The 16,491-nt window shown below is 37.5% G+C and overlaps 1 protein-coding gene across 2 annotated transcripts in view; it reads left to right on the top strand.

Annotated features, from left to right (window-relative positions):
- Nucleotides 1-15,440, top strand: part of PITX2 (paired like homeodomain 2) — a 16,118-nt gene extending 678 nt beyond the window's left edge. The window contains exons 2-4 of one of the 2 annotated variants that reach the window (XM_040420496.1): nt 3,500-3,575; nt 12,764-12,969; nt 14,284-15,440. In XM_040420496.1, coding sequence (XP_040276430.1) covers nt 3,530-3,575; nt 12,764-12,969; nt 14,284-14,847 — 816 coding nt within the window. In that variant the 5' untranslated portion in view covers nt 3,500-3,529 and the 3' untranslated portion in view covers nt 14,848-15,440. Of the gene's footprint in view, nt 1-3,499; nt 3,576-11,049; nt 11,495-12,763; nt 12,970-14,283 lie in introns of those variants that run through there. The other variant, XM_040420495.1, reaches the window with a different exon arrangement.
- Nucleotides 15,441-16,491: the final 1,051 nt, after the last annotated feature.

The raw sequence follows: 16,491 nt of genomic DNA, 5'->3' as shown, positions 1-16,491 counted from the left end.
GGGATGGTGAAAAGTGCCGAACATAGCTTAAGAAAATAGAGATTAGATAGGTAGATAGATAGATAGATAGATAGATAGATAGATAGATAGATAGATAGATATGAGATAGATAGATAGATAGATAGATAGATAGATAGATAGATATAGAGAGATAGATAGATATGGGATAGATAGATAGATAGATAGATAGATAGATAGATAGATAGATAGATAGATAGATATAGAGAGATAGATAGATAGATAGATAGATAGATAGATAGATAGATAGATAGATAGATAGATAATAGATAGATAGATAGATAGATAGATAGATAGATAATGATAGATAGATAGATAGATAGATAGATAGATAGATAATAGATAGATAGATAGATAGATAGATAGATAGATAAATAGATAGATAGATAGATAGATATAGAGAGATAGATAGATAGATAGATAGATAGATAGATAGATAGATAGATAGATAATAGATAGATAGATAGATAATAGATAGATAGATAATAGATAGATAGATAATAGATAGATAGATAGATATGGGATAGATAGATAGATAGATAGATAGATAGATAGATAGATAGATAATAGATAGATAGATAGATAATAGATAGATAGATAATAGATAGCTTGAACTCTGAATATTGTCATTTACATGAGGTCTTTGGGGGGACCCAGAATACACGTTTATTGTGTTCTAACTATAAATTGCGCCAAATGACAAACTCAGCTCCACTATATCTACTGTATTTTATGTTCTGCTCTCCAATCCATAAAAAGTACAGGGCTGTCTGGTGTATGAAAGTTAACCCCAGCACTTCCCTAGAATGTCAGGCGAGTCTGTAACAGAAGACAAAGCAAGTCCAGATGGTTGGAGATCTGAGGATACTGATATGTGTGAAATATTGTTAAATGTGCCCCAGACATAAAATTACATATCTCATTTTCTTTTGCTTTTTCATTGGGCCTCAGCTATCTGTGCACAGAAGTGGACTGTTTGATACTTGTGTCATATTTAAGTGTCTGCCATAATTTTAATAGCAGACTGGCTGGCTATAGGGCATAAAACACATTAGAAGTTTCACTGCTCCAACAGCTGGGGTGGGGAATGGGAATTGTGTATTTATGAATCAAGCATGAAAATTATATTCTTTCAATTTCACCGCAAAGTGGAGTAAAGTGGAGTAGCAGAGGGTTGGTGGTCCAGTCATTTCTCCAAGTGTTTACAACCTGGTGCATTGTACCGTAAACAGGCCTGATCCAGTGTGAACACGTCCACAACCTGTGACTGCACCGCACCGCGTTATCTCTAGGACACGCTGCATGCATGGCCCGTGTCACACAAATATCACTGAATGGGTGTATATATATATATATATATATATATATATATATATATATACAGAGAGAGAGATGTATGTGCTTTAATGCACCGTAATTTGGGTAGAAGTGCAAACCCGAATTTCAGGCTCTGCAGTGCAATTGCTAGTTTTTCTATATTATTAAATATCATTAATATAGAATAAATATTTTATAAATATTTTATATTATGATATATAAGTGTGGATGGACAGATAGATAGATAATAGATAGATATTAGATAGATAGATAGATAGATAGATAGATAGATAGATAGAAAGAAATATAGATGGATAGATAGATAGATAGATAGAAATATAGATGATGACAGATAGTATAGATAGATAATAGATATAAGACATATATAGATAGATATATAATAGAGATAGATAGATAGTACAGGTAGATAGATAGATAGATAGATAGATAGATATGAGATAGATAGATAGATAGATAGATAGATAGATAGATAGATAGATAATAGATATATAGATAGAGGACAGATAGTATAGATAGATAATAGATATTAGACATATATAGATAGATAGATAGATAGATAGATAGATAGATAGATAGATAATAGAGATAGATAGTATAATAGATAGATATTAATTGCTAATAGATTTATACACTAATTGCTATATGATAATATTTGTGTGTACCTTGTATGTATGTTGTAGGTGTTGGCTTTAATGTATCTATACAGTGTAGAGGACTTCCATACTACAGAAGTTGGATGTTGGATATAATGTGTATTTAGATGATGCTCCTGCCTGCACCTTCAGGGACTGGTGACCATAAAATAGCTGAAATAAAAAGATCATTGTAATAATTAGGCCATAGCTCGAGGTCAGGATCCTGTATCAATGCAGACATGAAGTAATCATCAAGCTCATGCAGACATTAAAGAAGAGAAAAGATTACCAAGATGATGACATGCAAATTTCCTCCCGAATTATCATAAGTAAACATTCCAAGCCTGGCCTAATAAAATCCCATCTGTGTTACTTCATATCGAGTTCGGAGGAGAGAGCTGGGATAATGAATTTTCTAATATCTCACCAACAGACATCTCAATCAGCCACTAATCCTGTGATTTTACTGCACAATCATTCCAATCTGGGCAGCCAAACTTCTGCTCCTCTCTGGCACTAGTCTGGGAAAACTGGGGCACCACTGACAATGACTGTAACCCTACAGCGACCACAACTTGTCATAAATATCACCCCACACACTAAATATTGTCACACATCTCTGTAAGGACATGGCGCTGTAGTACCAGGGTCCCCGTCTAGAAGCCCCCTATGTTCTATCTAGTACAGAAGATCGCCACAAAATAAAATCACTGCCCACATATAGGCCTGCTCTCAGCCCTCCTTAATTAAAACCTCATTTACTTAATGAGACACTGATGGGAATGGTAGGACAGCCTGCAATTAGTGTTAGTGGTGCCTGTAAAAACAGCAAGGAGGTGTGCAGGAATCACGTCTCTGCTAATTGTGTTTGTGTCCTGGAACCTTAGAGTATTTCGTTTTAGATGTGTCTGATTATTATTTTTTTCTCTTACAATTTTATATTCTGTATATTTAATATGATTTATATTGGTTATCTAAACGCATAATCTATAATAAAATCTTTCAATAATGATAAAATTGAAGCGTAACTATAATAATAATAATAATAATAATAATACTATCATCTGCACCAAATCTTTTAACTTGATCAGAAAATGCTGACTTAGCTGCTGTTAGCAATAATTTAAAATAAATCGTACAATTGTGTGGCATATTATGTATCAATAGTAATCATAGGAGTGTGATTAATCATTCCCATGACAATAATAATTATTGTGCTAGATGTGACTGCTAAAGCAGTATCTATATTTCACTACTACTTATTATTATTATTATTATTATTATTATTATTATTATCATCAGTAATAGAACAGATAGAAAAGAAGAAATATCTGCTGAAAACATTACACCAATATAATAATAATAATAATAATAATAATAATACTTTGTTTTAAAGCACTCATTTATAAAGCAGAGTTCTACATATAACTGATTTATGTGATGCTCTTTATATTTTATAGCTTTTCTATTTTTTTTCTCTAACTTTTATTTTTCGTTTTACCTTTCAGTATTTTACCGATTAAGTGACAGGAGCTGGAATGGAGTCTAACTGTCGCAAGTTGGTGACAGCTTGTGTCCAATTAGGTAAGGACCCAGAATGAAGTCTATTATGTATTGATATTACAAAATGTTAAATATTTAGATTTGTAAAATAAATAAATAAATAAAATCAGAACTAAAAGTGTAATGACACTAAAGCCTGATGATGTGGTATAAGGCTAGGTCTACACCACGACATGCATCGCGCGAAATTTTGTCGCACCAATGCCGCGCGACAAATTTTTTAATGGTACTCTGTGGTGTCGCACTGCGACAGGCGACATGCTGCGACTGCGACGCGACAGTCGCAGAAAAATCTATTTTGAATGGTTTTTTTGCGACTGTCGCGTGGCAGTCGCAGCATGTCACATGTCGCAGTGCAACACCATAGACTATCATTATAAAAATTGTCGCGCGACATTGGTGTGACATCAATGTCGTTGTGTAGACCTAGCCTAATGGTTTTTTTTGCGACTGTCGTGTGGCAGTCGCAGCATGTCGCATGTCGCAGTGTGACACCACAGACTACCATTATAAAAATTGTCGCGAGACATTGGTGCGACAAAATGTCACATTTCGTTGTATAGACCTAGCCTTAGAGTAGTAGTTATAAAGCAGCAGGGCTCCCCATCCACGCCATTCTGCTGCAAATCCACATGTCTAAAGTCCTTGTGCAAGTCTCTGCAGTGCCTTTTTTGTAATGACATGGGGACAGAGGGGACAGAGAGGAGCAGAAAACAATCAGGGAGGTTGGCTGGCAGAATACATCACAGTGACAGGGGCTTTGCCAGTGGTTAGAGGACCACCTTTATACTAGGCTTAGGGCATGCTGGGCAAAAAAGAGGAACATAAAGACATTGAAAACCTAAAAAAGATCTATGTATAAAATGCCTGACGCAAAAATATAAATCAGACAATCCTCCACATTGCTGCTGTCACAAAACGACCCAAGGAACCAGATAAACACGAACATGCAAATGTTCTGTATGGCGCTAACAAATAATGCGACAGTGGAAATACCAGGAGAATTATTAATATGTAGGAAGAAATAGTTCTCTTATTGGCTGCAATTCACAAGCCTTTGGAGAAGTCCGGGCCTTTCCCTATGGACAGAGCTGCAAGAAGGTTAATCATAGAGCGCCCTCTGCTGGCAGACGGTGCACTGATCACCTTTCAGACAGAGGGTACATTCTATATATTTTTTTATTTTTAATCAATTTTCACATATCTTTCTCTTTATAATATTTTAAATATACAATAAAAACATTTTCTAACATCGTTCTTAGAACGTGTCTGTAAAAACGTAGGTATTTTATTAGAATTTTTACTAATATATATATATATATATATATAGATACATATTATAAAAAAAAACTAAATAAACAGATAAAACAAAACAACAAACCTAACATTAGGAACTGAATTTCAGGAAATAATTGCATAAAAATATATACTGGTCGGGTTTAAGATGTAAGAAAATGTACAAAGCTGTATTATCGTACATAAAACAATTTTATTTTGTTGGAACTTGGGATACATGCAAATTGTGCAAATGCCAATAGTGGATGCTGTCTGTACTGTATCGTAATCATTTATTAAAGCAAGTTTCCACGGTAAAGTATAGGAAAATTAGAAAGGGAAGTCGTCCTAGATTTGTACAAAAACAGTGAATTTGGCACTTTGTGAATGAATGAATGAATGAATGCGTGGAAAGTCAGGCTGTCATGTCACATATATAGCACAGCTAATATTTGGAGCGGTGTGGTGAGAGGAAGACCACCTGTCTAAAGAAGACCACTGTGCACCTCTGCTTCACAGGACAAGGTGGGGAGATTAATGGGGCGGCGGCAATGGCAGGGTTAATTTCTAGGAAAACAAATTCAGAGATTAATGTAATATAATATATCTTGTATTTACAGTATGAAGGGGCTGAAATAGCGCAATAGTTTAATTATATATATATAAATATATATATATATTTATAACATACATATATAATAGAACAAATTATATAAATATATTTAAGAGCAAATAATAAATATCAGAGAACAAATATATATATATATTTATTTATTTATTTTATATATATATATATATATATATTTATTATATGTATATATACATATATATTTAATATGTAGATATATATATATATATATATATATATATATATATATATATGAACAGATCATATTTCTATCAGTATATCACTATCTATCTTTCTCCGCTGATAGTTTATTAAATTGCAGTAATTAATATGGTTGTAATTAGAATGATTGAGTGAGGTCTCTCTGTAGTGTCTTCTCCTTGTTCTCCTCAGTACTGGTAATAATATAATATATTCTGGAGATGCTGAGATGACTCCAGGGAACTAGAAATGTACAAGCAAAGCTTCTTTCGTGAGCAGGAATAAACTAATGGAACAATCTGATGTCTGTTTAATCCTATGGAGAAAGCATTGTCGTTTGCCTAATATTGACTGAATAGTAATTAATGGCTCTCCATCCAGGAGAACGGCCAGTAAATCCGCGCTGTGTGCAGCAGGACCAGGGCTGTGTTATCAAATGGCAGGAGCAATTTATCTATTAGGGGGATATTATGGCAATAAGCTTTATACATGGCACTGGGGCACCTGGCATTGCATTAACCCCGGCATCTGCCCCCAGCGCAGGGTTATGTCCCTGTCCTCGGGTTAGATATAGTGAAGAATACTGCAAATATCGCACAATAATCATTCTACCGAATACTGCGGGGACGAGAGAGGACAGTGAGTGTGAATATGTGGATATCACAGCAGCACAGATAGGTGCTAACTACAATACTTGAATATTTCCATCTATGAGTCTTATAGTCGGCAATGGCCGGGAACTCATTAGATGAGATCTTGCTGTAGCACATTCTATGGCACAGAATACTCGGGATTTGGTCTATGGAAAGTATAGAACTGATCCTGACAGGACACTGCCCAATTACATCTAGGGGTCATTGTAGAAACTCATATCATATACAGCCCAGATGTCCGACAAAATGTGACCCCAAAATGGACCACTTTTGTCCTAGGCGTTTTTGTACTGTGTGGCCGGGAATAATAGTAGATGGGGGAGACATATCTGAGGGGAAGACATATCTGAGGGGAAGACATATCTGAGGGGAGACATATCTGAGGGGAAGACATATCTGAGGGGAGACATATCTGAGGAGAGACATATCTGAGGGGAAGACATATCTGAGGGGAGACATATCTGAGGGGAAGACATATCTGAGGGAGAGACATATCTGAGGGGAAGACATATCTGAGGGGGAGACATATCTGAGAGGAGACATATCTGAGGGGAGACATATCTGAGGGGAAGACATATCTGAGAGTAGACATATCTGAGGGGAAGACATATCTAAGGGGAGACATATCTGAGGGGAAGACATATCTGAGGGGGAGACATATCTGAGGGGAAGACATATCTGAGGGGAAGGCATATCTGAGGGGGAGACATCTGAGGGAAGACATATCTGAGGGGAGACATATCTGAGGGGAAGACATATCTGAGGGGGAGACATATCTGGGGGGAAGATATATCTGAGGGGGAGACATATCTGAGGGGAAGACATATCTGAGGGGGAGACATATCTGAGGGGAAGACATATCTGAGGGGAGACATATCTGAGGGGAAGACATATCTGAGGGGAAGACATAACTGAGGGGGAGACATATCTGAGGGGAAGACATATCTGAGGGGGAGACATATCTGAGGGGAAGACATATCTGAGAGGAGACATATCTGAGGGGAAGACATATCTAAGGGGGAGACATATCTGAGGGGAAGACATATCTGAGGGGAAGATATATCTGAGGGGGAGACATATCTGAGGGGAAGACATATCTGAGGGGGAGACATATCTGAGGGGAAGACATATCTGAGGGGGAGACATATCTGAGGGGAAGACATATCTGAGGGGGAGACATATCTGAGGGGAAGACATATCTGAGGGGGCTAATGTAGTGTGGGAAAATAGAAATGTGCAATTTTAGTTTCTTATTTACTTATACTTATAGCACCACCACCTTCCATGGTTTGGTTGAAGGTGTATGTGTATGGGGGGGGGGGGGCGAGGTAGAATTTAGACATATATAAGATAGATAGATAGATAGATAGATAGATAGATAGACATAGATAGATTATAGATATGAGATAGATAGATAATTGATAGATAGATAGATAGATAGATAGATAGATAGATAGATAGATAGATAGATAGATAGATAGACATAGATAGATTATAGATATGAGATAGATAGATAATTGATAGATAGATAGATAGATAGATAAATAATTAATTGATTGATAGATAGACAAGTAGATAGATAGATAGATAGATAGATAGATAGATAGATAGATAGATAGATAAATAGATAAAACGATATATACATATCTGATAGATAATAGATATATAGATATAACATAGATGATAGATAGATAGATAGATAGATAGATAGATAGATAGATAGATAATTGAGTGATATATAGATTGATTGATTGATAGATAGATAGATAGATAGATAGATAGAGTAAATTAAAAACTTTGTATTATTACCATGGAGTTTAGAGTGCTGCCTCATTATTTGGAGTATTGTTTAGTAGGACATTGGACTTGAGTCCTGGAGGGATAGAAGCCACCAGCTTGAAGCTGTGCTGCCTGAGTGGATAGATAGATGATAGATAGATAGATAGATAGATAGATAGATAGATAGATAGATAGATAGATACACCGATTTTTTTAAATAGGCAAATAGAAAGACTTTAGGTGAGTAGATATGAGACCAAAATAAAAAATAGAAGAATTCAAAAGAATTTAGATGAATAGATTGACAGATATGATACAAAATGAAATAAAAAAAAATATTTATAGATCGATCTATTAAATCAATTGAAAGCTAGAATGGATGGATACATGCAGATATTCCAAAAGGGACAATATGTGAATAGGCGATCACATCAGTTGTGTCAGGCCAGCTATTAGGTCGGAGCCGGACACAACTGATGCGTTGTGTCTGCACTGTGGTCTATCCACTGATAGCGCCGGACAGAAAACCGGATCATGCTGACATAGGATCCGCTCCGGCTTCAGTTCCCCTTCAGCGTTTTGTACGCTCCTGTAGGGGAAGGTGAACCCGATCACTGGCCGCAGATCCCAGACAGTGTGCGGTCAGAGGACAGTTTCCCCCGGTGTGAATAGGTCTCTACTTCCCGGCGTGTTATGGGAGTGTATGTGAAGCTGTGTGAGTCTAATATCTGTAGTTATTAATTGTGGCCCCCGAGGCTTTGACAGCTCTGTGTATATGGAGGACAGGACTGGGGTAGGAGACTGTGCCATACAAATCAATCTGTTTAGTTCTCTTGTGTCCTGTGTAAATGATACTACAAAGTACCCGCTCTGGTGCTGTCACTATAGGATCATCAATCTGCAGGCTGTGATTTAGTTATAGGCCAGGATCAGGGCAGCACTATGGTGTAGGTGTCCTGTAGAAGCCCCACTGTCTATAGCATATATATATATATATATATATATATATATATATCATACATAGCATGTGCACCTTGCCCCGGGTCCACATTAATGGTGGGGGCTCTCACCAGGCCTCCCACCCCTAATGATCACATCATCCATGTCACAGCACACATATGCCTAATACACAAACAGCCCAAGATTGATCCAAATTCATATTGACTCACAGGTCATCAGCCGCAGTTCAGAAAGTGGAAATATTTACTTTACACATATACTTTATCATCTGCTGGGAATTACTGGGAATTCAATAAGAAACTGCTAGGGCCGGGCTAAACCCCCATTTAAAAGACTTAAGCAAATTAGAGTCTTATCAGATTAAAAGGCACTACACAATGTAAGAGCATTGTCTCTGGTGAAGCGCTGTGGGGTCTGCCAGATCCTGCGCCAAATCTCAGGGATACAACGCCTCAAACAAAGATCTACACAAGCCAAAGGCGTTGAGAGCCATTTAATAATAGATAGATAGATAGATAGATAGATAGATAGATAGATAGATAGATAGATAGATAGACTTTAGATGGAGTTAAAATGATAAAAATAATTAAGATAAATAGATGAGAAAGAAAAAAATGGATAAAGATAGATAGATAGATAGATAGATAGATAGATAGATAGATAGATAGATAGATAGACAAATAAAGATAGATAGATTTAGACCGATGGAATGAATACAGTAGATAATATGTATTATTACAATGGTAGTTTTTAGAAGAAGACATAAAGATGATAGAGATAGATAGATAGATAGATAGATAGATAATAAAATGATTGATAGATAGATAAGAGAATAAAATGATTGATTGATAGACAGACATGGATATGAAATTAGACATTAGATAGATAGATAGATAGATAGATAGATAGATAGATAGATAGATAGATAGATAGATAGATAGATAAATAGATAGATTTAGACCGATGGAATGGATACAGTATTATTACAATGGTAGGTTTTAGAAAAATTATATATTGAAGACATAAAGATGATAGATAGATAGATAGATAGATAGATAGATAGATAGATACAGAGAGACATAGATATGAAATTAGATAGACTTTAGATAGATACTGATAAATAATAGATAGATATACATATGAAATCAGATAGAGATTAGATAGATTATAGATAGATAAATATTAGAGAGATAGATAGATAGACATTAGATATATGATAGAGATTAGATAGATAGATAGATAGATAGATAGATAGATAGATAGATAGATAGAAAGACAATGTAGACAGTAGAATTCTATGGTTTGCGGCTGTCATGATGACATCTGTCTGGATGGCTGTCTGTCCTCCGGCTCTCCTGGGGCCTGGGCGGGATGCAGAAGATGGCTGTGATGTCTTCTTGCGATGTTTGGGGTCGGCAGATATCTCCATGGAGCACACTGTACATAAATGGAATATAAAGTCCAAAATGGAGCAGCATTATAAAGAGAGCACCCCCCAGAGCTATGCGGCTGTGATATGCTGATGCTGGTGTGAGGAAGGTCAGACCCCCAGATCAGGACCATCACCCCCACTCTTCACTGTCAGGGATTACAGATTTGTAATCTGCTTTAATATTGTCATGGAACACTTCCTATGCAGATTACTGCAGATTTATGGGGGCGTTTATTACAATGCGTCCTGCTCTCTGCGATTATTACCATAATAACAACTATTAGGAAAGGGATGATGGAAAAGTCGTCATTTTAGAAGCAGTGCATAGAGCCAGGTCTGCTGGGCTACGCACCGACCTCTCTGCAGCAGAGCAGTGCCCTGGCCGAGTGCGGATTGGTGTCTATAATTACGGTAGCCCCGCCCAGCAGGTGGAGGCTGTGATTGGTTAGGACGGTGTGCGGGGTGTGCTCACAGCCGTGCTGGGGGGGGGGGGGGGGGGGTGATGTGGATGACGTCAGGCAGCTGGGTAGGACACATCTCTGGTTTAAGATGTTAGTGAAACAGGGAAGCTGCTGCTGAGCTATTGCTGCTTGTCCATTGTCACTAGTGAAGGTGCAGTGCCCTCACCATACCATGCACTGCCTGCTGCTCTAGAGGGAGGTCTCCTGCAGGAACATGCAGTCCTAGCTGCCTGTATGACTGTAGAAGTGACAGCTCCTCCACCAGCCACTGTCACATCTAGATTCTGGTGCCACCAGTTGGACGCCCAGTGGAATTGTCACAGAGGATTGCTCCCTTCTGGATCTGCACACATTCACCTCTTCCATGAACTCTATGAAAGAGCCCTTACACTTGGAGCACTTAGCCGGGAGTAAACTGGCCTCAGCATCTTCCCACCACCAGTCAGTCACCCTGCTCTCCATGGCTTCCTCGCTGGGGCAGCGCCCTGTGGACTGTAAGCAGAGGCTTGAGGTGCACACCATCTCTGACACCTCCAGCCCAGAAGCTGTAGGTAAGAACCGGCCCCAAGCCACACACCTGACCACAGGCTGTCCTTGTGCTTGGCAAAACTTCCTTTGTGTCATAGAATAATTGCATTATTAGCAGTAATATTATTATTTGTAGTCTGTAGAATTACAGTGATAGTATTAGTAGTAGTATTGTGGACAGAAATTTATAGTAGGATTATAATAACTAGCATTATTTACTGCAGGAGTATTGTTAGAATTGCCATAGGAATATGCTAAGTATCAGCAGCACTACTAGGAATGGTCATTTTTGCTTTATGTCGCAGGAAGATGTAAATCTCTGCTTGTCGTGACTGAGGCAATGTCGCGGTGAATGACAGCAGTGACACAACGTGCAGTGATTCGCTTCACTTGTAGTGTGACAGCCGCAGAGCCATAAAAGTGTCCTTCCTCCAGCTCCACAACCGCAGTCTGATAAGTTTTAGTAAATAGCTGGAAGGACTACAACTTATCATAGATGACTTATGTGCTCTGGGGATCAACGATCTGTGCTCTCTAAGAAAAGAAATGACCACTAAAAAAGGGAGGAATGTGCCTTTATGTGCTATAGTCACTTTTCTATAGGGAAATCTGTGCGGGAAGCTTTCTAGTGTTTTAATAAATGTGTGCAGCAACCCTGCTCCACTTCTACAGCCAGGGGACTATAATCCACAGCCCTGAGCTATTGGGGGTTTACTGGCTTTGTAGGCGACCTCTCTGCTGGTCCCACCAGGCCAAAGGGGCAAAGCTCATTAGATGCTCTTTGTCTTACTATATATATATATATATATATATATATATATATATATATATATATATATATATATTAGTTGTATATATATATAAATTAGTCAAGTATGTATTGAAATATACATATTAGCTAAGAATATATGAAAGAAGTCACGTGTATATATATTAACCAAGTATATATTAAAAAAAATATATATATATATTAGCCAAATATATATGGACATAGTCAAGTATAATATTCAAGTACTGTATATGTGGAAATTGGCAAATATAATAGTCAAGTATATATAGAATCGTATTTATATATTATTATGTATTTATGTATTATATGTGTGTGTATATATATATTTATATCGAGAAATTGCATTTATATATTATAAATGTATATTATATATTTAGGTGAGTATATATATATATATATATATATATATCAAGTATATATGGAAATTGTATTTATCTAATATATATATATATATGTGTGTGTGTTTGTGTGTAATTTGTGGTGTATTTTTCCAATTAAACAGATAAAGATAAAAGCCACCAAAGTAAAAATGAGGATAATGGCGCCGACGACCCGTCCAAGAAGAAGAGACAACGCAGGCAGAGGACTCATTTCACAAGCCAACAATTGCAAGAGCTGGAGGCCACCTTCCAGAGGAACCGCTACCCTGACATGTCCACCAGGGAGGAGATTGCTGTGTGGACCAACCTCACAGAGGCCAGAGTCAGGGTAAGGAGCACCACTCACTGGTGTTTGCACATAGAGCTATTTATTAAACACACATTTATCAATTTTTAAACGTAATTAATTAATAAAATATTATATTGATAAAATATAACATTATTAATATAATAGTATCTAATAACAAGGACAATAATAAAACACGCAAGGCTCCCTGGTCTGGATATACTATCGCTATATGGTATAATGAATGCGTTTGAAGCTACATTTCTAATAATGATGTGGTATTTGGATATAAGTTGTCTCTTGGGACCAGGCTGGATGGATTGCTTTCCAGCATCTGTGAATTTTACTGCTTCAAACTGATATTTGTAATCTTACACACGTTCAAAGAGGGAGAAATCTCAATATGAGGCTGCCGAATGATACTTTAGAGCAGTGCTAGATGCATTTCAAGAGACCTGCTCACTGAGCAAACCCAAACTAGTTGCTTAGATCTCCTGGTGGAAAAAAAAAAAAGATAAGATTTATAGCACCTAAAACCTAGGAAAACAGCCTTGAAGGACAATCTGCAAAGTTTGTGTCAGGGGCAAGTTAGCCTCAAATATTAACCCGGCAATCATTGTAAAATGTAGAAATTGGAGCTTATTCAAGGCCTCCAATAATCCAGCCTCTCCATAGGTGCCATGTGTATATGGACTGATGGTCTGTGACCAGGGGCTAGTAAACCTATGAAGAAGTTCATAAATATACCCTTGCGGTGTAGTATCAGGTATTTCATCAGGGAGGACCCTTGATATCTTTTCTGTTCGAATTAGGGACATTTTGTGAATGCTAAAGTAGGGCTAATGTGGTTCTTGTCAAGTGAGTGCCAGGGATTAATGGTACAGTGATCTGTAATGTACAACATGATTAGTGTAAACAGGGGAGTCTCAGGGACTGCTCCAATACACAAATTCACCCAGCAGGAGGGTGGCTGACAAGTCCCACACCCAGGATGTGTATTGCACATTGATCCCCCATTGTCTGCGAGACTCAAGGATCTCATTTAGTGCATAGTTAAAAGGCAAACCCTGCCAACAAGCTGCAGAGAGGACAAGTTGGGTCAGAAGTTTTTTTTTAGCAATCAGGGCAGATTAGCACTGGGGGATCTTCTTAGTCAACTCTGCTCACTTCATGCAGACAGTTTATTCAAGATGATATGTTGGTGCTAGCTAGAGATAGTCAATGCTGCTTTGGTCCCACCTAACAGTGATTTGGGTTTCTCTAATGACATGTCGATTCAATTTACCAGGTAGTATGTACAGACACCTTACCTATAGTTCTCCTTAAGTGACCATTTATTGTGTTTATTTCCTACAGGTTTGGTTCAAGAACCGCAGAGCTAAATGGAGAAAGCGGGAAAGGAACCAGCAAGCAGAACTGTGCAAAAACGGCTTCGGACCTCAGTTCAATGGACTCATGCAACCATATGATGACATGTACCCTGGGTACTCCTATAACAACTGGGCAGCCAAGGGCCTCACCTCGGCTTCACTTTCCACCAAGAGCTTTCCTTTCTTCAACTCCATGAATGTCAACCCCTTATCCTCACAAAGCATGTTCTCCTCGCCCAACTCCATCTCCTCCATGAGCATGTCCTCCAGCATGGTGCCCTCTGCCGTCACAGGGGTGCCAGGCTCCAGCCTCAACAGCTTGAATAACCTCAACAACTTGAGCAACCCTTCTCTGAATTCTGCCGTGCCAACTTCAGCTTGCCCTTATGCCCCTCCAACACCCCCCTATGTCTACAGGGACACATGTAACTCTAGCCTGGCAAGCCTTAGACTTAAAGCTAAGCAGCACTCTAGTTTTGGATATGCCAGTGTTCAGAACCCTGGATCCAACCTCAGCGCGTGCCAATATGCTGTGGACAGACCCGTGTGATGTATATGTATAGGTGCATGTATGTATACTCTATGGGAACCATCCTCTCTTCAAAGCCTCATCACATGTGGACTCTAAATAGAGGAGAAAAGAAAATATTAAACTGCAAAACTCGAGAGCGTCTCGACCACAAGAGACCGACTGCAGCGGACATTGAGAATGATATATATATGTATATGGACACGTTTGACTGGATATGGAATTTAATGTTACTCTAAAGCTTGTTCATTTTTTTTCTTAAGTTTAGCATTGTTACAATGGACTGAAAGGATGTACATATACTGAAATGTCAAATTAATTTTATAAGCAGCAGTTGTCGGTCATTATGATCTTTACAGTGTTACATATGCACCAGGCTTTAAAATAAAGCATGCAGTGGGAGAGAAGGAGAATCTGCCTCCAGGTGACTGTATATAAGCAATGTATTGCCATGTGCTTCACTAGACAATAGCCCCATGGTCCGTGCACAGAGGACAACGCTTCTGGGCACTAGGCTCCCCAACTTTTGGCACATGCCTTACTTTATTTCCTGCCATAGGAATTTTATTTCATTATTTAAAATACACAACCCCCCCCCCCCCCCCAAAAAAAAATAAAAAATATATAAGAATTCGGCAAAATTCACTAAATCCAATAAAATAAACCCGCTGGACAATAGCATTTAGACATGTCATTATTTATTATTTGAATTTCCTTGCAAAGTCTGGTTGTAAAGCGAATTATTGTCTTGTAAAAAAAAAATTATAATATTTGGCGAAAAAAAATTCATGAGACTTTAACAATAAAAGTATCTTCGAGAAACGTTGCAGTGTCTGGAGTGAAATAATGTCATGTTTAATTAGGAAAAGCACATACGTGAGAACACAGTTCTAGGAATTTTTTTGGAAATGCTAGTTTTATTCCAGAAGATAGAAATGTTTTAATAATATTAGGATTTTACAAAATGTGTGTTATGTATGGAATTCTGAAGTATGGGAAAAAGTAAAAGCTGTCTGAATATATATATCAACTCCTATATAAATCTTACAAAATATATATGAATATATATATATATATATATATATATATATATATATATAATTACGCTAATAATCTTATATATAATATATTAAATTATTATATGCTTATTTTAGGAATATATTTAGTTTTATATATATATATATATATATAGGATATTACAATTATACATTTAATAATATTTAATAATATATTTAAATTTCTGAAGACTAATGTAATAATATATTTAGGTATAATATTACACTTATAATCCAATATATAATAATACATTAAATACTAGCTTTAGTATATATATATATAATGAAAATAGCATGGTTCTACTCTATACAAACCAGCGGTGATATGAGGGCTCCCTCCCTTGTAGTCTCCCCAGTCTTGTGGTCATCCATTGTGGAAGATCTAGTTGATCCAGCATGAACTCTGAGGCTTCCCTGCAGTTTGTACATTGCCCGTGTGGTAGGACTTTAGTAGGTGAGTGTGCCATGCCAGCTCTGGGCAGGGTGCAGGGCAGAGGAGGAGGCAGACGGATTTGTGTATTGGGAGCAGTGTATTGGAAGTTTGTCAGCTCCTGCAGTTGAGGAAGGAGGGGGTGGATAGAAAGTGACCACACTCAGGATCCTCGGGGAG

Source organism: Bufo bufo, chromosome 2, assembly GCF_905171765.1.
Source record: "Bufo bufo chromosome 2, aBufBuf1.1, whole genome shotgun sequence".
NCBI classification, from domain to species: Eukaryota; Metazoa; Chordata; class Amphibia; order Anura; family Bufonidae; genus Bufo; species Bufo bufo.
The sequence above is the reverse complement of the archived record's forward strand: the minus strand, read 5'-3'. Positions and strand labels throughout refer to the sequence as shown.